This window comes from Marmota monax, unplaced genomic scaffold, assembly GCF_021218885.2.
Source record: "Marmota monax isolate L192 unplaced genomic scaffold, Marmota_monax_Labrador192_F-V1.1 WCK01_AAM20220418_F8-fsc00059, whole genome shotgun sequence".
Taxonomy (NCBI): Eukaryota; Metazoa; Chordata; class Mammalia; order Rodentia; family Sciuridae; genus Marmota; species Marmota monax.
The window spans coordinates 396,840-421,473 of record NW_026693595.1 but is presented as its reverse complement, the minus strand read 5'-3'; the positions used below and the strand labels follow the sequence as shown (position 1 = coordinate 421,473).

The following is a 24,634-nucleotide window of genomic DNA, read 5'->3' as shown; positions in this document are numbered from 1 at the left end:
TGAGATGTTAGAGTGCAGTAACCAAGAATGGGTGAATGAATAATCCACTATTTGAAGAATAAACTTGTTCTCAGATTACAAGAACAGACAACTGCTACCTTTTATAATGTCGTCTCCAGCTGCTGAGATTTGGAAAGAAAGCCTCTCTAGGGGATACCCTTACCCACGATAGAAAATAAAATCTACCTAGGTATAGTGTAAGACGTACTGTGACCCTTAGCAGGGGAGATGTAGAATCCAGACTTAGCAGGAAATGGGGATTTAACAGTGGTGTTGTTATTGACAGATTCTGGGGCTGATCAAGCTGTTTAGCAAGGAACAGATAGGGATCAATAGCCGCATCAGCAAGACACTGAAGATCCTGCTGATTTCTCAGAAATTGTCCTCTGTGGAAAAAAAAAAAAAAAGATCAGCACTGTGGTCAATCAGATGGTCCTTGAGGCTACTGGAGAGTCAAGGTATTGACAAAACTCAGTGTAAGAACACAGACTAATTTCAAGGACAGGGCAGCCAGCTAGAAAACCAGGTATTCTCTTTAAAAACAGCTAAAGAGAAGAGAAAGGGAAGGGGCAGATGGAACAGTCTACTCTTAAAGGACAGGGGTGTGCAAGAGACATGCATTGGGGATCTTTGGAGGAGACAGGAGTGACATGAGCAAGAAAATGACTCATAATGTTGTTATGAAAAAGCGCTGGACCTTTGGCTTCATTTTTCTCACTCAGAGTCTAGACAAGCTTCAAGCTGTAAAGTCAAAAGTTACTCAGAGAGGACCACAAATAACCCAGAATCCAGAGAGCTCTTGAATCCCCAGAGCAAAGCTCTGTTGGCTACTTTCTAAGAGATATAGGATAGATCATCCACTTTAGAAGAGTTATTAGGAACACAATAAGGAATTCTGATGAGAAGTAAGATTCCTATGCAGTCTTACTTAGTCTGTTGTCTGTGGCTACAACAGAGTATCTGAAACTGGGTCACGTATAAAGAAAAGAGGTTTGTTTGGGTTCACAGTTCTGGAGGCTGGGAAATCCAAGATCAAGTACCTATATCTGGTGAGGGTTTTGTGCTGCTTGGTAACAGGGAGGAAGTCAGAAGGGCAAGTGGGCATGGGAGGAAGAAAGAAAACATGAAGGGCAGACTTGTTTCATAATAGCCACTCTCATGGTAATTAATTCGGTTCAGTGAGAGTCCAGGGTTAATCAGGGTGAGTATTTAGACGTTTTATAATTTTAGAAGAGAACTTTAAAAAGTGATGTAATTCTAATGATACCTATCATGAAATCAACTAAACCCATAAAAATGAATGCTTTGTCTGTTTCAGATTTTTACAGAGAAAGCAAATCACTAGTGGTTTGAATATGGTTTTCTCCCTTCAAAACTCAGGTTGAAATTTGATTGCCCTTGTGGGTTGTTGGGAGATGATTAGGTCAGTAAGAGGGATTCATGACTTTCCTACCAGACTGGGTTAATTCTGATAATTCAACCTGAATTATATGGAATCACTCTTGTTTCAAAGTATATCTTTTAAAATATAGAAATACACAGACTTTTATCTCAATCCTTTGTATCATTAAAATGTTGTATTGGGGCTGGGGTTGTAGCTCAGTGGTTGAGTGCTTGCCTCGCATGCCTGAGGCACTAAGTTTGATCCTCAGCACTACATAAAAAAAATAAATAAATATATTTTCAAAATGTTGTATTGGCATGGAAAATTAAGAATTATAAAATAAAACTTTTTTATGAAACTTTCCACTTGAATGAACTAGTGATAATATCTTACATCAGAATAATTTTTACCTCAAGGGTCCCTCATAAGCGTGCTAAAGGGAGCCAGGAAGGCTGCGTACAGGCAAGCATTTTCTGAACTACGTTCTGGTAAACAATAGTACAGTAAAAAGTTTGGAAAATACTGTGCTTAACAATGTTTAAACACATGATTATATCACAAGACCTCTCAGATGCTTCACCAGTTTATTGTAAATTACCACATGTATACATGTACATGAGAGAGAGGAATGAGATGTTTCTCAGACTTTTTTAAAACCCTTTTTCCATTGCACGGCTTATGGAATGCATGTTGGGATTGTCTGTGCTTCACCACTTGCGACATGAAAAAATGTCTATGTCAAAATTTTAGCTACGCTGTAATCAACATCTGAAAAACATCTACTGAACAACAACGTCTTAGACACCATTCTACAAGGGGCTAAAACTGATCAAAACTCCTGCTTTTATGTAGCTTATATTCTAATGGGGAGCAAGAAAATAAATCAATGAGTAAAATGTTTAATTTTACACATTTTACATTTAATTTTACATGTAATTTTACACAATTTGCATTTACTCAAATAGGAATAAATGTCAAGAAAAAATATCAGGGAAGGGTAATGTACATTACCCACTGTGTAAATACCCACGGTGTATGTGTGTATGTGCAAGTGTGTGGGAACATGCATATTTATAAGCCTGTGTTGGGAAAGGGGCAATATTTTTAGTAAAGTGGCCAAAGAAGGCCCCCAAGAGATAGCTGAGGCCATAAAGGAAGTGAGGGAGGGAGTTACCACATAGCTGCAGGAGAAGCATGCTGAGGAAAGGATACGGCAAAGACCCAAGGGCACATCAGAGACAGGGATCTGAAATTGGACTAAAACAAGGCCCAGTTTTTAAATGTAATTGTAAAGATTACACACTAGTCTTTTATGAGGCCTAACATTTTTTAAAGTCATGCGTTTTTTATTTACATTTATTTTTATTGAAATTGGTATTTTTTTAAGGATGGATATGAAGTCTTTTATTTTTTAATTGGATACAGTGTTTTATTTTGTTTTTCTTTCCATATTTTTATTGTGCCACAACATTATAATTGTACCTAATCATGTTAATTTGATGTTACATGTTCATACATGTACACTATACAACAATATAAGTTGGCCAATAGCCATGCATGTTTTAGGTATACATAATTCACCAGTCTGGTACTACTTCACTGTAGGAATCAAGTCTTTAATTTGTACCCCTCAAACCCTGGAGGATCCCTGGGACATTTTCAGGGACTTCATGAACTTAGATCTATTTTCATGAAAATTGGGAAATATAATTTTCCTCTTTTTTTTTTGTTTCTTTCTTTTTTTTTTTTTTTAATTTTATGCTGTGTAGACATTTGCGCTGATGGATTTTCACTTCACAGACATTTGCACAAAAGCTGTGGTAGCTAAAACTTTCAGAGCCTTGGCAAGAATCAGGGCATTGGCACTATTAGTCACTGTAATCTTCATAGCCATGACCTGTCAGGGACAAAACTGCCAGCTTCACTGAGAATGTCCTCGATGAAACAGCGAAAAATATTAAGTTGATTAACTATCAAGGCTCAAGTACACATATCCTTTTCAGTACTCTGTGATAAAAATGGGAAGTATGCACACAGCATTCCTTCTGCATTCTGAAGACCAATGGTCGTCTAGAAGGAAAGCAATTGTGAGACTGAGTTGTGAGCTGAATTAGCTGCTGCTCACTAAATAGTTTTATTTGGGGAAATATATTGATTTTTGGTAAGGTGTTCTTTTGTTAACATGTAATGAAAATATGATATTTTTAATAAATTAATAAATAAATACTTAAACTTTTCCTCATTTTTTTCTAATATGATAAATATTGATAAATAGAAAACACAGACAAGTTTTTGGTTATCCTGGCTGATTTTCAAAAGTATAAATGTTTTCTCGAAGAGTTTGAGAAGCACTTATTATAATAAAATAACAAAGCCATCCATGGACTCGTATATATGTTTGTTCGTGTATACACATGTGGATGTATGTGTGTGCACACACGTTTTTTAAATTGAAATGAAATTCACAACATAAAATCAACTATTTTAAAGAGAACAAGCAATGGCCTTTAGAGTGTTCACAATATTAGGCAACCACCATGCTATGGCAGGAGTCATTACATCCCATCTTCATGACCTGGGCCCTATCCATTGATCACCTCTAATTTGCTTACATTTTAATTGACTAATATATAAGCAAAATTATTTCCAAAGTATTATATTATTACCAATAAATATAGAAAGCCAATGCCACTTGCTAATAGAAAAAAATGTATGAACCACCTCAAATCGTTCAAAGAATTTATATTATATTGTCTTATTCGTACAATACAAAAATGTCCTAGTTTTTGGATTTTAATAATAAGCAAACATTTTAATGAATTGATAAGCTGAGGATTTGATTAATTCTAAAAGTTAGGATTCATTACTTATTCTCTCTTCTCTGGAAAAGCTAGTGAAAATATTTATGGCTTTGAGTCACACACTACCCATGTAGCACTTGGCAGAGCTTTGAGATAATGGACAAGTAACATTCTTAGCTACAGGCTTGCTTTGAACATAAGAACCAAGTGAATTCAAAAACTATAAAATTGTTCAAAAAGTTACAATATGGCTTCTGAGTACATTAAAAAAACAGAACCACATTTAAGTTTTATTGCCTTTGTATTCTCTCTGTAATAAAAGAGACTGAAGATATAAGGAGGCACTTGACACTTGACTTCCCTCTTTTTGGGTGCAGAAATCACTCCTTGTAAGTGAATCATTCTCTGTACTACCTCTTCTACGGTGACTTTGCCAAGTGCAAAATCATCCCTTCCCTTTTCCATGCCCCATTGATGTGATGTTTCTGTTCTTCCCACCAAGACCAGAAATTTATTTTTCCATCCCTTAAATCTGAGCAGACCTGTGACTTGCTTTGTCTAACAGATATAAGAATTCATTAAGTGGCTAAGAAAATGAAAAGACTATAAGAAGTACTTAACACAGTACCTGACACATAGTAAGTCCTGGTTAAACATTGACAGTATGTATGCAGTAAGCAGCATGCACTGGGAAAGTGGCTCCCTGTTTCAGGGACTTTGGTCTGCATTCCTCCCTTATCCTTCTCCTCCCCTCTCTTCACTTGCCAACTTTGGGCTGGGTCCAGATGTTACCAGTTGATAGCAGGCCCAGCTGAAGGGCCTGCACACAGCACATTTGGTTAACACTTCCTGAGGAAGTGAGAATTAACTGGCCCATCCTTGGGTTCACTGCAATCCAAAGCACTCCAAGTCCACCTTAGAGTTCACAGTATTTATGACATTAGCTGGTGGAGCTAGTTTAATTTAAACCATCTCCATTGGGTAATTTTGTTCGCACACTCGAGAACTAGAAAAACAACTAAACATATTGAGGACCAATGGCTAAATGCCTCACATGTACCATCTCATTTATCTTCCAAGTAACCTCCTAAACTCCAAATAAGATTATATGTTTAACAGATGAAAAAACCAAGGCTTGCAGATGTGAATATTATGCTTGATTAACTATGTGGAAGGTGCTGTAAGAAAAATAAACAAGAACTGATTCTTGTTCCCCAAAGTTCTAGCACTAAAGATCCTTTCTATTCCTTCTTTCCTCTGCAGACTCCATGTCTTGCAAGTGTTTATTTACTCATTCCACAGCATCATTAGTTTTGAAATACTAAAACAGTTTCCTGCTTTGGGGATCTCAAAGTACTAGATCCCCTGGTTTGGAACAGTTGAACTAAACCTTACTACTTATTTTGCATTTGAAGAAAGAGAATTCCAGAAAGTGTCAGTGTTTTCCCAAGGTCACACGGCTCCTACTTAGAAGAGAAGGCACTAAAATCTGCATCTCATTGTTTCCTGGAGCCACTGTTTTTGCCACTATAGAATTCTGTCTCTGGAACATGGTGCTTATCACAGGGACAATTTGAAACCAAATCACCATTAGAAGGAAACAGAACTAGGAAAACAGAATCATTGAGGAAGCCTGTCTGTCTTCACGGCACCTCTTCTGTAGCTGTCACACCTTTTGGCTTAGTGATTATTTACCCCAAGGGAAGGAGTGAAAAGGTCTTCATTCTGGCACCAGGTAGAATAAAAAGGAAAGATCAAATGAATGTTTATAGATGATATCCAAAAATACCTAACAGTCATTTGCATATTACCATAGTAGGAGGTTTCATCTGGAATCTGATAGTGTACTGGAAGAAACATCAAACTTGCCATTATTCTTTTTAATTTTTGAGTTTGCATTACAAAACAAAGTAATACCTTCTAGCTTGGTGCAATGTGAAAGCAAGCTTTGTGCAGTAAAGGAGGCAAGGTGAATTTGAAAGTCTGGTAAAACCTTGCCCAGGGAAGGCTAGAACTGAAGATCTCTTATTTCATTCCTAGGCACTCACCCATCCTGATTCCCTGGGGTCTACCAGAACAGCTGAAAAGAAATAAGGAAGAGTAAGGGAAATGACCATTAACGTTTATTGAGCATCCACTTTTTACCTGACAAACAGTGAAACAGGACTTAGAGGAGATGAACAGATTTAATCTCCACAGTAGCAATTCCAGACACAGAGCCAACTACATCAAGAAGCAGCCAAGCATGACAAACATGAATGTGGAGTTTGGAGCTGGGTTGGCTTAGGTTCAGAACCTGACTCTGTGCCTTCCTGCCTGTGTGAGTCCAGCAAGTCGCTCACCTCTTTCTACCTCAGTTTTCTCATGTGCAAAACAGAGATAACAATGCTCAATTAACTAGTATTATTGTGAAAATAATACTATTTCGTAAATAAAAAATTTAGATAATGCTCTTGTGATGATCACAATGGATAAGTATTACATAAGATTAACATTTATGAATAAGTCAAGGCCCAAAAAGGTTAAGGAATGTACCCCCAAGTTTATACAACTGAGAAGTAATCAAACTTGAAGTTCAGATTCCTTGACTCTTTCTCTTTCAGTCAACCTGAGGCTCACAGACTTAGCAGAGAGGATACCAGGTAGAAGCAGCCTCCAGGCCAGAAACTGAAAAACCAGCCTCTACCTCAGAGCAAAGCCTGTCCAAGGAAGGAGCATGACCTTTGTCCTTGGAAAGACCCACAGAGCATTCCTAGGCACATTCCCACCCTGCTAAGTTGTTTATCTACAAATAATAGGAGAGATCTGCTGCGCCAGTGTCCCTGACTCAGTCAGGCTAGGTGGGGACCCATAGCAACCCCCTAGCAGCCTCCAATCAGCATGAGACAGGGAAATACCTGGGATGCCAGATGACCCTCCCAGTAGTTTATGGTGGTTATAATGTGTTGGGAAACCATGTAGTTCAGCACAAACACCCCTCTTGGCTTAAACCAATCAGTTCAAAGGAATTCCCCTCTTGAAGTAACCGATCACCCCCTACCCAACTTGTTCCCACCAGTGAATGTGCTAATCAATGTTAAGAGTTGTTTGATTTTCCCAGGGTGTGTGATGATTTGATAAGAGATGCTATGAGGTATGTGAAGTCCCTGCCTTCCCCAAAGAATGAATGAAACTGCTGCAAACCCTGGGCTCAGGGGCCTCTCAGCGTCACCAGTTGCTGTGTGCGCGTGCGGAGGACCAAGCTAGCTCACAATAAACACCTCTTTGCTGCTTACATCGATCTTGGTCTCTGGTGGTCTTTTGAGGGTTCCGAATTCGAGCATAACAAAACCTCATTATATCCCTTATAAACTCCTCTCCGCAGCACTAACCTGCACGTCTTTACTCATTTCCACCAAGAGTTGTCCCCTGGGGTCAAGCCACCAACTTCCTCAAGCTTCTCCTCCCAGGCTTTGCTCAGGATTTCCCAGCAAACTGTGCAGCTGTCCATGCAAATATCCCCACTCACACAACGCCAATGCACAGTGGTTGAGTAATAAACCAAGTAGCAACTTTCAAAGGACTTTCATAACACACAATGACAGGAGGAGGCAAGCACACATTTAGACATTAATTTGTCTAAGAAATTGCAGCTAGTTTTGTTAGGAGACCAGGAATTTAAGCCCTTATTTTCTATGTTAATGTTTATCTTATTAATGAATAAGTAACTCTTAAACTCAAGTACATAATTCTGATTGTTGACTCCAAAACTGGTGGTTTTGATATCCTCAATATGTTTTCCAGAGGTTCAGATACCAAAAAAGGAGAAATCATCACCATCATCACCATCACCACCACCAACATCATCATCATCTTCATCAAAGCACACACTCAAATATTTTTATTATGTACCAAGAATAGATCCAAGAATTTTACATATACTATTTAATTTGATTTTCAAAATCTCCTACAAGAGGAATTCAATTATTCTTCCCAATTTACATATGAAGAAATCAAGGCACAGAGAATTTAAAGGATCTTTCCAGGAATCCTTATTCCACACAGTCTTCCCTGCTGATCTAAAGAAATTAGCCCAGATTCCTCAAACCCCTTTCTTGGAATGCAGATACAGCCTGAAGTCATCCATCCCAAATGTGTCCATGAAAACAACCCCTGCCCAAACCTCATCTGAAGGCTTTACGTACTACTGATTCTTAATATGAATAACTGCCTAACAAGCCCACGTTTCTTAATAAATGTTTTTACTGGGTGACAAGCTACCTATTGATATGATCATTAATATAATGTGAGAATGGTTCTGTCCAGGTCTACCCAAGAGGGTGAATTCCAGCTTCACAGCATAAGCATACTGCAATATATTCCTACATATTAGCTTTCCTTCCTACAAAAGAATAATAACATGTCCTCGTGCAATACCACGCAACTTGCAGTACCTGCCTACTGGTATAGTAACACCCCACTGCCATTGGGTTTGGCCTTGTGACTTGCTTTGACGGATGAGTGCCCATGGAAATGGCTCCTTCTAGTCTGAGAAAAAGCTGTAAGAACCATTGCCAGACCCTCCCAGCTCTCTTACATGCTCCTGCCATGGAGCAGCATAGCCCATGTCTATATTGCTCCTTTAGCTCGAATTCCAGAATGCAGGTGGCACTTGGAGCCACAGCTGACTTTCAGCAACTTGTAACCGGAGCAGTTGACAGCCACCAACACTGGGGATCTCTGCTACCACAGCATAACCCAGTGAAAGCAGATTGATACCTAGAGGTACCTGAAATGATCCTGAAAAGCTGCAAAATGTCTGCTGGTCACCAAACTACAGGAGGTTCCACAAGCCACTCTGAGCTCCCACTGTGTTAAGAGAAACAAAATTCTATGTTGAGGGAAAAGGAACAGGAAAGCACAAAGGGCCTATAGGAAACGAAGTGTGAAGGAAGAACACATCAGAGCAGCAGAGTGACTGAGCAGAAGCCATCAACATAGGAAGGAGGACATGAATAATAAAGGAACACCATAAATAACACTGCATCATGTACAAACAGGCACCAGGACAATAGGGAGGATGGGACAGGAGCCCAGGAGCAGATAACCATCCAGATGACAAAAGCACTGCCTGAAAGATGGAGAAAACCTACTGTAGATAAGGAGAGGCCAAACCCTGCTGAGGAAACTGTGAACAGTTCCGAGAGCTCCATCCAAACCTGTGTTTCCAGTAGCAAGTCCTGTGGAACTGCCACTGATGTGGTCTTGCGCCCAGGCTCATCCCAAGAACACCGCCAAGAGCCCTCCATTTCCCACAAGGCGGCCAGCCCTGGAGTCCTCTGCTCCCACTTCTCCCTAAACCTGATCACATATTTAGGTCCCCTCCATGGCTGCCAGGCCCCATGAAGCCACAAGACCATGTGTTTTGTATGAGCGAGAATAAGGAACATGAAGTTCAACACACTTTAGAAACTTGTTTTAGTCCAGAGCCTAACTTATGGGTAAGTAGAACCAGTGGCTGATGGATTCTGTATGTTGTAACTGCAGATCCTTTTTCTTCCCAAACCAATTCTTCTCTTACCTGAAATAGGATAGCTATAAGATTTGTTCCTCTGGCTTAGATTTTAACATCCTGGTACCTCAGGCCTCTCTCTGCAGTGTGACTGCAGTGAGTCAACACCTCCTGGGGAAGTACTGCATTTCTCCTAGCTGTGAAGCCTGCAAATTCTCATGCACCTTGAAAGGGGACATGAACATCGTCTCCTGGCAAATCCATGTTCTAGATCCTCAAATTGTGTCCTGCGGGGGGGGGGGGGGGGCGCGGCAGTGGAACCAGCATCACTTGGGAGCTTGATAGAATCGCAGGTCCAGAATCTGTATTGAATCAGAATGTGCTTTACAGTCTCTGGATGACTCCCACCCTCATGAAAGTTTCAGTGGTGCTTCTGGAATGACCACTCATCCTGAAATTAGTTTATTATGTCCCTGGAATGTGTTGAGATGGACATATAAGCTAAGATTCTTAGGCACAGCATTCTAGAATCTGAGCTCCAAAATTCATTAATTATGTGTGCTAGAGCGAGCTACTTGATGTCTCTGAGCCCCATTTCCCCTCTGGAAACTGGGCATAATGATGCCTGTCTCAGAGGACTGTGGTCAAGGAGAAAAGAAATCACATAAGAAGCTGCAGGGTTAGATGCTAACTTTTGCTTGCTGACAAGGAGCAGGTTTTGCTGAGGGGTGAGTGGCAGGGATGAGATGTGGGATGAAGTCAGTCTGAGGCAACCAGGGCAGGAGAAAAGAGCTAGCAAGTGATACTGGGCATGGCAAAACATTAGCTTAATTTGGTTGCTCCTGTCTTTTTAAAAAGCTGAAATGTATTTAGAAAGGAGCTCCACAGCTAGGAGTTTTGACACACGAGGATTTACTTCCAGAACCTCCTGCCCCACAGCAAGCTAATTATTTAACAGATGTGCATGATTTAACAGCTACACTGCAGAGTCTCTCAGAGTCTGTGATTTCCACTCCCACCCAACACTTATAAAAAACATCTTCCCAAGCATATTTCCTTCAGAATATTTTAAAGCCTCTTAACATGGCATCTGTAAAGGAATTACCATACTGTGTACAAATCATCCCATTAGATAATAAGAATTATCTAAAAGAAAATCATGTAAGGCATTGGGGCAACTATAAATCTAAAATTTCCACTAATTCAGCGGGTCACACCTAGACTAACCTTGAATTCCACCTCCCTAAATTTTTTTTTCAATTGTGTTTAAATATTTCCTTTCCCCCCCCCCACCAATGTGAATTAATCAAGTTCTTAAAAAAAGATTGAGGGGTCTGGGGTTGTAGCTCAGTGGTAGAGTATATGCTAATCATACATGAAGCCCTGGGTTCTGTCTGCAGCACATTCTCCCCCACCCCCAGAAAGGTTTAAAGGCAATCACAGGGAACTCATCACTTCCATGGACAGGTCAAAGTCTCTGATGCATCTTCATCTTTGCACATCTTGAATGAACAATCCTATACCTCTGCCATGCTATGGCTATTAAAAATAAATAAATAAATGTCTCCCTATTGCATCCATGTAGGATTCATTCAGGCTTTGAGGCAGTTAATTCATATGATCCAAATAAAGAAATAGTCAGGGAGGGGTCTTGGAATAAAGAGAGAAAGAAAATTTGGTGGAATCACACTTCCTCTGTAAGCAAAACGGCTTGTGTTAACAGGCATTTAAACTTCTTTTCCCACATGGAAATCCGAGCTGAATCAACGTAAGTGACATCCATGTTGCTCATTACAGGTATGTCAGATAACGCTCACAGGTTCCCACAGTGACCTGCCTCTCTGGAGCTGTCTTCCCATTACCCATGGCACAGGTTCTCTTGAGCCTAGGGTGCCCAGCTTGTTTCCACCAATGACACATTCATTAATCTCACACTTGCAAACTGTACATCAGAGTCCATCACATGAAACTCAGAACAGGCTTGTGTCCACTTGCACAGAGGAAAACCCAACTGTGGCATGCATGGAGTTCACCACAAGATAGTCTCCTCCTCCACTGTTTTATGCAGGAGAATACAAACTACTGAACTCTCAATAAGAACTTCCAATTATCTCCAAAGCATGGACCAATTTTTTGTTCCCAAAGATGCTTGGGAATCAAAAGACACAGATTCTATGCCCAGCTCTCTTGTTAAATTAACTGGCTGTGTGTCCTTGGATAAAGCTAGATCTTAGCTCTCTGGTCTTATTCTCATCTGTGACAAAAAGATAACAACATGAGCCCTACGTGAGTGTGATCAAATGAAATGAAGGTGAGAGAAAATACAAAGTGTGATACTGTGTTTCAAATCACCACCAACTGTAGTCAGCCCACAATATCTCCAGGGAACTCTTAATGATGAATTCCACAGATGCTCAAGTCCTTTCTATAAAATGGTATGCATTTGCATACAACTTATGACATCCTCCTACATTCTTTAAATTGTCTCTAGATTACTTATAATACCTACACACTAAATGCTATATAAGTAGCTGTTCTATTTCATTGTTTATGGAATAATGACCAGGAAAAAAGTCTGTACAAGTAGGTACAGATGCAGGTTTTTTTAAACTGTTGATCTGAGGATAGTCGAATCCACAGTTGTGTGATCCAGAGATACAGTGGGCCAACTGTGCTTGATGACAATGCACTCAGGATCCCAGTGACTAAAACTAGTAGAGTAAGATGGAAATGTTACAAGATGGCAGATGATTGAGGTGACATTTGACGATGACACTATACATGTGGACGGCTAACTATGTCACAGCCACTAGCTTGTTACCCCATGAAGCTCAGTCTGTTTGAAATAGCTGAAAAAGACAGAGAAAAGAAGAAAAGTGACTGCCCTAGTCAAATTCTACCTCAGGGTTTCAAGCAGCAGAGCTGTAACTGGCACAGCACATTTTGTGTTGATTTTCTTGATTTAGCAGCCAAGACTTAATTGAGCAAGCTCCAGTTTACTTGCTCAGATCCATGATTTACAAAATCAGCATACTAGATCCCTGATATACTGTATAGCTTCTCAAATTTGTCAATAGCATAGACCTAGGTTTCAAGAGACCTGGCACCTATGTTTGGCTCTGTTGTGATGTACTATGGGCCTAGTTACCCTTTCTAAATCTCTCTCAGTTTTGAAATTTGGGGAATTCCATCCAAAGGTCAATTTGGAATTATTTATCAAAAAGTCAAAGCTTAAGTTTTTGTCCCAATAATTACATATTTGAAAAGTGATTCTAAAACAGAGTAAAATATTTTATATACAAAGATATTTATTATGCTATAGTTAATAATAATAAAAAGGACAAACAGAATGTTTAATCCTAGTAAGTCACCTTTACTAAACTGTATTCTATTATTTAAGATGTTGATCCTGAATGCTATATAATAACATAGGAAAATGTCAAATAAAATAGGAAAATGTATGAACATCTTCTTTTAAAACTTCTGCACAGAGAAGAAAGACTAAAAAAAAGTACTTGCTCAAACCTTATCAACAGTCATGTCTCAATGAAGGTGGACAATTTTTATCTTTAATTCTTATTTTTCTGTTTATGGGTAGTTTTTCAGCTGTCCTCTATTTTCCAGATTTGGTTTAGTGTACATTCATTATTTTTAAAGAAACCAAACCTGCAACACAATAAAGGAAGTCGAGACAAAGGCTAAAGTTATCTGTTTCAATGTTAAAGTTCTATGATTCTATAATAGTTGCAAATGTAAAGGTCTGTGCTTCTGGAATTCTTAACAAAACTAACAGTTATGCCGCAAGAGAGCATAAATAAAAGATGACAGCAATAGAATGTTGTATTTAAACCTGAGGAATCCTGACGGCTGGATTCCACATCATTCCCTGAAGTGAAGGGTCAGGGAGTGTCCAGTAGGACACATAGCAATCAAGGCAGCTGAATATCCATCTTGCTGAGAGCAGAATACCAACAAAGGGGCCAGTAGGAATGTATGGCTCAGTGTTTACAAGATTCATCAAAGTAGTCTACATAAATGTTAGCATGTGAAACCCTTTCTAAAAGAATTGGTTTTTATAGAGATGTCAGGCTTGGTCAGAAGGCTATTTTTGGTATAAAATAATTCCATAGAAATGAGAAATATATTTTTCCCCCACAAGGTTCAAACTGACCTAATGATTTGGAAGGATAATAAATTTTTCAAAATGTTTTAAAAACCAGTTCTGGGATGGCATTTGGCTTTGCATCCACCACAGGGAGTGTATGTCTGGAATTTTCTAGAGGCTGGATCCAGGAGTAATGGCACTTCAGGCCACAGTCCAGGGGTGTCAGCCAAATGGCAAGCACACGATCAGTTACAGAGCCACAAAATTTCTTTGCCTCATGCTTAGAGTCTTACAAAGCAGACTCACAATAAAATGACTGAAGAAATATTCAGCTAGAAAATAAGATATTTCCCTCTTATTTATCTTTTTCTATGAGCTATATGCATTTCCTAAGACCTTGCTTGTGGTTTGCCTACAATCTAAAGAAATACACACACACACACACACAAATATATTGCAGAAAGATGTTGGTAAACACTTAAAAGATGAAAACCTGAATCAAAGTTTAGACTTGTATTGATCCACGAGAAACAGTTGAAAGACCGCTTTCTTTTTTCAGCAAGAATACAGCTCTCCAAAAGGAAATGACCCTCGAAGTCTGTTTTTGTCATAACCAACAAAGAGTGAAATAATCTTACCCTGTGTTCCCAAGGGATGTAGCACACAAATCACATCAGCTTGCTAAGGAGCAGGGGAAAGATGGAAGTGTGAAGGATGGAGAATGGGAAATGAAGAGAGATATGGCCCCTTGCTCCAGAGAGGAGACCAGGGATCCTGCTTCCCTAGGGGAGCCGCTGGGCCCTTGTTCTGTTTTCTCAGACGTGCCTGTGGCTATGAACAGCTGATCTGTCCACCTGCTGTGACATTTCTGTCTTCTCAGAGCTGGGTGCTGGTCTGGTCAGAACCTCTGACCACTTGCTACAGAAAATATGTATGTAGAATGCAGAGAGGAGCAAAACACGTGGACATGAAGGGTGAAAATTCCACTTCCACCCTCTTTGGAGCACAAAAACCCAGCACGAATGTTTCTCTTTTTGTACTTCTTTGTTAATTGACAAAAGATCTCTTTCCTTTTCTTTTCTGTTTTTCCTTGCAGTCCACCCCGCTTCCTGATATTTTTCTTGGGGACCTTATTTTTCATACCTGTGGTCATTGCTACAGCTCTTCTGGAGTCCAGAACCAAATTAGTTCTTGACTCAGGATGGGAGTGGGGAGCGGGGTGTGCACATCTTGTACATGTCGAGGCCTATTTATGCCACCACACATCAGGCTAGTATTTTTAGCACCGTCATCCTCCTCCATCCTGACTCACGATCACTTGTTATGAAACATGACATACCTGGCTTCACTCAAGAATAAGGCACAAGAGGCCTCGCCAAACAACCCAAAGGTTAAAAGAACACCAGTTCTTATTTCTTTTCTCCTTGTTTCTATTTTAATTATCTGTGCTAGAATTTTTTCTGCAATCGCTCACATGCCACACCTTAAACAATCCTTTTTCTCATTTATTCAGGGCAATTACTATGAACATGAAACACATACTTGGAGTCAATGATGGTGTGTCACCCGGAGCTGCACAGATATCTAGCACTATGTACACTACAACAAACGCAGAGGCACTTGTTGGGGGTCCATCTGCTTTTTCCAGGGCCTATTTGATTTTGGTTTTGTTTGTGCAATTCTCCCACAAGTTAGCAGCAACTACACCTCCATTTCTATCATCTGCTTCTGAGAAAAGCAACTTTGGGAATATTGTGGCAAAGTACATTTGAAATAATAACACCAATAATGGTAACTGGCATTTGTTTATCTTTGCTGTGTTCCTGGTATTGCTCAGAATAATTTTCAGATATTATCTCACGAATAACCTGCAAGATAAGAGTGTGGGGGATTTTTCTGTGAGAAACATATTGATGGGGTTTCAATAATCAGTTCTAGGTGCCTGAAGGAGAGCTGCCTTTGCCTAATTCCCTATTTTCAAATGACTCTGGGTGGACTTCTGTTGCCGGAGAAGTGAGCTCAGATATAGAAACTGTTGCCCTCACAACTCATCGCATCCTAAATTTTGGATTTTCTTATGGACCTCACCACTCTTCAAACTTGCTTGCCCTGTGAATCCTCTGGTCCCTCCTTTTTCTCCTATCCCTCCTGCCTCCAACTGCCTTCTTTCCTTTCTCCCATTTCTTCACTCCTACATGTGTGTTAAACAGAGCCAATAGTTTCCTGGGACACTGTGAAACTAGACTTGAGAGCCAGAATCAGCTCTGCACAATTGAGAGCTGTGTTCTGATCCCATGTCTCCTCCTTCCCAGCTGTGTCCCCTGAGGTGCATTCACCCCATCTTACATTCAATCAATCAATCAGTCAATCAAAGTAATCCTGAAGGACTCCAACAGGAGAGTAGCAACAATGAAGAAAACTGTGAAACCAAAAGTGCTAACAACCTTGACTTTTAAGCTATCTTAATTTTTTCTTTCTTTCTTTTTTTTTTTTTTTTGGTACCAGGGACTAAACTTAGGAGCACTCAACCACTGAGCCACATCCTCAGCCCTATTTTGTATTTTATTTAGAGACAGGGTCTCATTGAGTTGCTTAGTGCCTCGCCATTGCTGAGGCTGGCTTTGAACTCAAGATCCTCCTGCCTCAGCCTCCTGAGACGCTGGGATTACAAGCAGGTGTCACCATGCCAGGCTAAACTCTTTTTTGAATGCATTCTTCTTATGAAAAATTTACTAAATGCTCACAATATTTCTGGTTACTCTGAAAACTAGTCACATACCCTATCATCCAAGTAATTGATCGGTCATTTCTTTTTCTTTCAAATGGTCATACAGTGAGAAAAATCTCACAATTTATTCAACAGCCTAACACCAATATTCTTCCCATAAAATATTTTCAATAATATTGGTTGATTATTTGATTGTTCAAGGGTTTCATATAAAACAGGCAACACAGAGAAATGAACCCCTCTTGGATCAAAGGGAAAGACCTAGGTGTAGTCTCATGAATTTACCACCCAAACATTACTATAAACCTGCCAAGTTGTTCACCTGTAGTTTAAAGAGAATTAAGTGTTGCAGGAGACTCTGTGGGAACCAACACTGAGAGACTAAGAGAGGCTCCTGGAATTGCAGTCAGGTGATTGGGGAGCAAATGCTGCTCTGTTTCTGGCTGGCAGCTGTGCATTTTGGGCAAACCTCTTACCTCGATGAGTCTCAGTTCCTTCAACTGAAAAAAAAGAAAAGACTAATCCCTACCTCATAAGACCATTGTGAGAGTTAAAAGAAAAAAAAAGTATCTCCTAGAGCTAAGGCTAAGACAGATATTCAATAAATTCCAGTTAAACTAAAGGGAGCTGAGAATTGTCCTTGTTTCTATGACTTGTGAAGAGAGCTCCCTGGCCCTTTTGTCCACCAGTGGTCTTTTTTGCATTTTAATACTGTAGATGGAGGTCTTATTCTGTCAGTATATGCAACCTGCAATATCCCGAGGACAGGAATGCTATTATTGTTTGCATCTTACAGACAAAGAAGCTAAGACTCAGGGGCCCAAGTAATCAAGATTTTGTGTCCAGTAAGGAAAGGCTGAGTCAGGATCTGAAATCAGACCTGGCTCCAGAACCCACACTGTCAACCACCATCCTGTCCTGCAATTCAGCAGACAGGAAGTGGGGAGAACAAAGGCTCTCCTGAGCTTCTTCCAAACACTAAACTCATGTTCCCTGAAAATCTTTTAAAATCTGTTTCAGGGAAGGTGACTTCTACCATGGGCTACCTCATGATTCCCGGTTTTGGGGCTCTAAGGTAGGAACATGTGGCTCCAATTATCAAGGATGAGAAGACAGATAAGCTTTTGACTGTGCTGACATTTACCCTGGGCTACTTGTTTTGAAGCCTCCACATGATATTCTTTATCACTATAAGAGCTAATTCTCTAATATGAGTAGATGAACCCTGAACTAGACAAGACCTGTTGCCAAAATATATTCAAGATCAAATACATTATTATAAAATGTATTTATGTGCTCTTACCTATAGCCAAAAGATAAGCCACTTATAATAAAATATAAATGTACATCAAAGCAAAAAATTTTAAAAACAAGTGCAACGAGGTAAAAACAAAGAAAGAAAAATTATTTCAGAAATACTAAACTAAGGAAAATTAGCACCAACATAGCTTTGAACTTCCTGGCAGCCCAAGCAAGAACACAAAATGCATGGAACCAAAGACATGCAATTTTTCTAGACACTATAATTTCAAAAAGACTCTTGCTTCATGGCTCCATGCATTCTACAAATTCTTACAGAGGCTCAGGCACTGTACTAGGGAAGCAGAACCATACAGAGACCTTGATTCCTACTCTCACTGAATTGGCATTAGTCAAATATGCCCCATAAGGACATAATGACAAACTGAGATAAGTGATCTAAAACCACTGCTTAAAATCTGACTTAGAAGTGAGCAGAAATGGACAACAGGGTCATACTACGAGTGTTGTCCATCCTTCTAGAAGCAATGCAAAGTGGTTTTAGAGGCAGTGGAAGAGAGCTGTGAACAGTGGTTTCAATATTGAGTGCTTAGTGCTTCCTGTGCTCCCTGGTAGCTGCATGAGAATGGTTTGCAGAAGAACAGTGTGCTGGCTGCTGCAATTACCCAGCTGGCTCAGTGATGCTTGGAATACAGTACCTGTGAACAGCCTGAGTTTTCTAACCCAGACTTTCTGGGTCTAATTTTTCAGGGTCATCTAGAGCCCTATTAGCCTCATAAAAGCTCTCAGGAAGAAAGATTGCCTTTTCTTGAAGATCAAAGTCCAAAGTCCAAGGGCTCAGAAAGAAAGGGATTTGGGACAATGCCAGAGATTCTGAGTAGCCTATTTTATGACCTCTGACAGGGCAGCCATTTATGACTGTGCAGGTTGTATACTCTGCACAGATTCAGAGTGTACCATTAATATCAGAGTACACATGAATGTTGCCTCCTGAATACAACATTCCTGCTCTTTCCTAGTTTCCTTTCAAGAAAAGACTATAAACTCCATGACTCTCCTATAATCCCAGGGTTCAAGAAGAAACAATGATCAAGGCTATATCAGGCCCTTTATCTCTCTGGTCTCACCTCTTTTGCAGCCCTCATCCAGTCCTAGGTATTCTTTCCTCATTCTGCTCAAGAGGTAGCATGGAGGGGTAGATATAAGGGAAGAATAAAGTCTCTGTCATGCAGCCACCTTGGCTTGCAAGTGCTCCCCAGACTTGTACACCATACCCCAAATGATACCAATATCTGCTCAAATAAAATGATACACAGAAGCAAAGAAGTCATACCAATGCTGTCGGCTTTTTACTTAGTTGACATTAAATATTCCCCAAATCACAGACTAAAGAGTGCCCTTGCTCAGCTAATCTCACGTCCTCCAAGATCCAAACTGCTGTCTTTTCTCCTTGGAGACAAAGTAATCCACTCTGAGGTCTGTTTATACTGGAACAGTCTGGTTCTTTTCTTAAAGTACTGAGACTTATAGACAACCCCCAGCTTTTGGCCTGGATGCTAAGGCAGTGAGAAATGGAGCGGACTCCAGGACTACAGCAGTCAAGGGTCCGTTCCCCACCAGCTAAGTCAGGTGGCACCATACTCAGAAATGCTTTGGACTCCCAAGGTTTCTGCTCATAATGATCTGGCATGAGGCACTGACTCAAGAGTACCTGCCCTCGCTTGCAATGGGGCTGGAGCTGGACCCATGTTCACTATGGAGAGCTCAGCAACCCAGATGAAACCATTCTCCAGCTTCTCCTCATTACTAGTCTTTACCACAGTGGTCCTTTAAAAGATACTTTTAAAACATCCTTGTATTGACATGCACTTTCTTCCCATATAGGACGCAGGAAGAATAATTTCCTTTAATTTCTGATCAAGGTGATTATTCTGCAGACATGCTGCAGTATTTTCTTTCTTCCTTTTTTTTTTCAACATAAAAACCCCCTATGTTGTGTCCACTCGTATTAATACAGTTGTACATTTCAAGTTTTAGATGCGCTTTCTCATCCCTATCCCACAGACCACAGAGCACAGAAAACATTTAGGTCATCCAGAATTTTTCTCCTCTAGAAGTCTGGTATTGACTAACACCCAACGCAGACATGAGCCCTTCATCTGCAGCTGTCACTGCTGAGGGCAGGTGCATTCTCTGGCCTGCAGTGGTGACTCTATCCTCACTTTCTCTTTGAAAATCATTCCTGGGACATTGGCATGCCGCTGTATTCTTCCAGCAGCAGCTGACAGGCCCCCTCCAAGGCAGGCCTCATGAAGGTATGTGGGCTCCAGTGGTCCCCACCCTCAGCAGCTGTTTGGATTGCATCAGGTGGTGGCTTCTGGGTGTTAAGGGAGACTCAGCCACCAGTTTGCCCATGGCTCTCTATTCATCCCCAGATGATTTCTCATTTACATCACTTCCCCCTCCCAGCCTGCTCCAATGTTCAAGAGAACTTGAACCATGTACTTCGATGAGTTTGTTCTTGAATTGAACACTTTTCTGAACTGAACGCTATGAAGTTGTAGGGCATTTTCCAAATCCGAGACAAAGGCAGGAATTCCTCACTCTCCAACCCTTCAATTTCTCTTACCATGGTGTAACTAAAATGGAAAGCCAGGCTGATATTTAAAGATTGATCTGGAATTGTATGATTTGATTTCTGCCCCTGTTTCAATGCTGAATGAGCAGTGCAGGAAAAACCAGGTGGGCACTGGCAGGAGAAAAAGAAAATGTGTTTTCACTCTCATTTCCATGAGTATCCAGATCAGAAAAGTAGTCAGGTTCTCATAACCAGATGAGTGAGCCCAGCTGAAAGGCATCACCGTGTGATTCCCGTCTCGGAGTTCTCAGCTTGCTCTATTCTTTATTGCCCAAACAGTCATTGTGTGTCAATTCCATAGCTGTCTTTCTGTATTTGTCAAGAAGGTGCCATTTCTGGATACTGTGTTTGAAAAGAGTAATTACCTTCCCTACTACCCTCCACCTTCAACTAAAGATTTTTTGTTTTGTTTTCATGAATTGGCTCCAGCCACCCACCCCCTGCCTAACCAGGCAGAAGCAGGTCCGCTGGAGGTGCATCCAAGCTCTGGCAGAGGTGATCCCTCTTAGGCCACACTTAGGGTTTACTTCTGCCACTTCTGAGAAATATTGAGCATTCCCCCACGAAGCATATATAGTTTGGAAGGGAAGATTTTGGGAAAAAGAGCACAGGACAGGATTATGTCATTGAATCTGCCTCAAATTAAGAACCAGACTCGGCTAAAAAACAGAACTAAGAGAGTGGTTGCCCAACTCTAACAATAATTAACCCCTCACTTCCTAATAAAAATTCAAACACACCCCTTCTCGTCAAAGATTTCTGTTCAATCCAAGGGCTTGGCCAAGAACAGAAAGCTTCTCTTCATGTGGAGACAGATGGATATCAAATGTCTCATCAGAAAAAAGGAACACAGTTTCTCCAAAATTTTGATTATTAGAAATTATATCTATGGACAATAGATATAATTTTGCATTTTATAGTTCATTTCAATTTATAGTTCCCTTTGTCTATTGAAAGTAGGAAGCCCAGATGATCATGAGGTTATATTAGGACTTCAGAAGGATCTTTATTTCAAATCATTAAAAGACATATATCATTTCTATAGAATATCAAAGCAACAAGTAAATATAGGGTGCTGGCAATTAGGCATTTTTTAGGTAACAGAGAAAAATCTATATTAACTTCTAATGGACACAGAGTCATGAAAAATTGTGTTCCATATGTGTACTACGAATTGAAATGCATTCTGTTTTCATGTATAACAAATAAGTTAATTAATTAATTTTGGAAAACAACTTATACATAACTTCTAATTCTGGTTCTAATAAGGCTTAAGTGTAAAAACCATCACAATAAATTTCTTCTCCTTAAAATGCTTTTCCAAGGATTAGCCAAATTTTTAAAAATCCTACCATTTTTTCTATGAATAAAGTTCCACAAATGAATTATATAATTATGGACTAAACTTTTTTCTCCAAGGAAAAGGTTATTGATCCTCTAGAGTGTTATCACTACTACATTTGAATATTGAGCATTAGGTAAAAATTTATTTAAAACTTTTCATTTAAAAGGTTTATTTTTATAAAAAAAAATGTAACTTGTCAAGAAAAATGTGAGACTAAATATGACCAAAACACCTTTGCTGTAGCAAAACATCAAAGGCTGAATATAATTTCTGGCCAGGAACCCATTCCAAGAAAAGATAAAATTAGCTTAATTGTTCTTCTGGCCAATGCAGGAAACTGGTAAGAGAATTTCAAACAACAGCTTCTGTTCCCTGTCTTTTTTTTTTTTTTTAATGATGTAGAGCAATTGCTCGTCTAATGAAGGGATTCGGTAAATAAATTACACATTACTTTCAACTGATTACTCTGATATAGGGAAATTTCCATCCCAGCAATTGCTCTTCAGAAATGAGACAAACCTCTTGCTTGCAGCAGCCCCCACAATAAACACATGCTTACTGTTAAAATATTGATAAAGTAAACGTGATGGGAATAGAGCACAGGTGCAGTGCAAAGCTCTGCATTATCCTTGATCACCATTCATTTCCATCCTACACACACACACACACACACACACACACTCATACCTGCCAAAATTCACTTAAATTTGTTAATATTTCTTGCCCATTATTTGGTAAAGAACAGAGCATGTACCAATGCCATCAGAGATGCAAAATAGTTACTGAGTTTCTGCAATAAGTATTTTTGCTCACCTGCTCTAGTAAAACTATATGGAGGTCAATAAACACAGAAATGGTCACAAAGCTTCTCAATACTGAAACAGCCACAAACATTTAACTCTCTGGGAAGCTTAAGGTAGAAAATCAAAGTAATTATAAAGTACTAATCAACACTAATGATTCTTTTAAAGATACTTACAGTTTAGATCGCTATAAGGATCCTACTTTCCTCTCTGCTGGGAATGGAGGTTTGGGTATCTTCAGGCCCTCCCTTCCCACACTCCCTTTGTTTTGCCAAAGTAAATGAGTTTCAGTAATAAACTCCCAAATATCCTGCCTTGAGAGAAAGACGTCACCTTCACGTTTGGCTTCAATGATGGTTTAAAGGCATCATAAATTATGCATTTCCTTCTATGCCAGGCCCATAAAAAGTGCTTTCATTGTTCATTAAAGAGATTGCTTCTAAACAAGCACAGGCTTTTTTTTTTTAAGTGTGAAACAGAAACATTTCTATTATGTTTGTGACTGCTATGCTGAAGAACCAAAACAGTTTGAAATTAGGAAAGTATTAGAGTCTGTTGTTCCAGAATGTGTAGCAATTGTCAACATACACAGTGAAATTATCAGTCATTGTTTAGCTGGCAATACAGTAAAACATACCAGGCCAACTGCTAGTCTCCTCCCAGGAGAACAATAGTCTGCAAACCTCACATCGCCAGCAACAGTTGGGGCTCTCCCCTTTCTGCCTCGGCTCCAATTTACAGATGTGAAAAGAGATTAGGGACACGATATACACTAGGATATCCCTTATTGCTGCACAGAGCAAGCACTATTCTGAGGATAAACTGAACATTTGCAGAATCCTCCCTAATTATCTCCTGACTTCCTCACTAGGGTTTTGCCACTTCCAGCTGAAGTACCAGTCCTCAGGAATTATGTTCTTTGTTTTTCAACAACAGATACTGCATCTGCACAAGACTGGGTTCTTTTTTTTTTTCCAAGGAGGACCACACCCATTTATCCCCTATCCTTCAGGAGCAAACTGCAGATTTTGGCTGAATTTCCAACATCAGACCAAAGGTACCAGAGCTGGACACATGTGACCCCCACTTCAGCTGGGTCACACACACCCCCGCCAGTTCTATAACTTATATGACTGTGGTTGGAAGGCTGTCGAGGCAGATTTATCACTTTAAGAACCAGCGTTCCAGAGATTGGGGGCGGGGGGCGGGGGAAGGCGGAGTACAGCCCTAACACCCTGCCAACTAAGTGACAAAGTTGTCTTTTCCTCCTCTGCTGCGACACCCTTTCCTTTCCATCAGCGCGCGCGCGCGCACACACACACACACACAACCTGGCTCCCTTGACTTACCAGTTTAGATTTGGCGCGTTGCAAAAATTCTTCCATGTCTTTGCTGGGGATTTGAACCAGAGGTACCCTGTGGAGGGGGACGCAGATGAAGACCTCGGTCTCGGGTACATGAGCTGGGTCTCCAGAAAGTGGTCCACCGGGGCGCAGCTACGGGCTGCTACCTCCGGATTCTCGGAGGCCGCTCAGGTTGTGGTTGCACCCTGAGCTATTTCGTCCCAGGGCTCCCCGCCCCACCCCCGAGCCCCTCCGCCAGCTCTGGGCTACGGACTCAGTCCTAATAAGGAAAGTGGGTGTGCCGCCCGGGAGCCCCCAGGGCGCGCCCCGCACGCTCGCTGGCACGCGCCTCTAGGGGCCGGTGCTCCGGGGCGGGGGGGTGCTGGGGAATGGCGAGGGGTTCCTCGGCCAATCGCAGGGCCCCACCGCGGCCTCCTGACGTGGCGAGCCGAAAGATGCTGCAACCACGGACAGCGCCCAGAAGTAAGAGCCAAGTGCAAGGGGCTGCTGCAGAGGGAGGTTCTGCCGCAGGCACCACGCTGCCAGCGAGGGAAGGTGGGAAGAGGGAGAAAGGCCCCAGGAGAGCGCCTGTCCTCGGCCAGCGCCTCCCTGGCTGGCTGGCACGGTACAGAGAGCTCCAGCGGTCACTTAATGAGCTGGTCTGCTGGCCTGACCGGGGATGCACTCAGCTAGATTGGCGCGGGGAGGGCGCGGGGGAGGTACTGCTGAGCTAAAA

At 40.8% G+C, this 24,634-nt stretch overlaps 1 protein-coding gene across 9 annotated transcripts in view; it reads right to left on the bottom strand.

Annotated features, from left to right (window-relative positions):
• The window catches only part of Prune2 (prune homolog 2 with BCH domain), a 266,156-nt gene extending 242,007 nt beyond the window's left edge, over positions 1 to 24,149 (bottom strand). For 7 of the 9 annotated variants that reach the window (XM_046459423.2, XM_058583991.1, XM_058583990.1 and 4 more), the window contains exon 1: positions 23,905 to 24,148. In XM_046459423.2, the coding sequence (XP_046315379.1) occupies positions 23,905 to 23,940 (36 nt within the window). In that variant the 5' untranslated portion in view covers positions 23,941 to 24,148. Of the gene's footprint in view, positions 1 to 23,904 lie in introns of all 9 variants that reach the window. The other 2 variants (XM_046459424.2, XM_058583989.1) reach the window with 1 other exon arrangement.
• Positions 24,150 to 24,634: the final 485 nt, after the last annotated feature.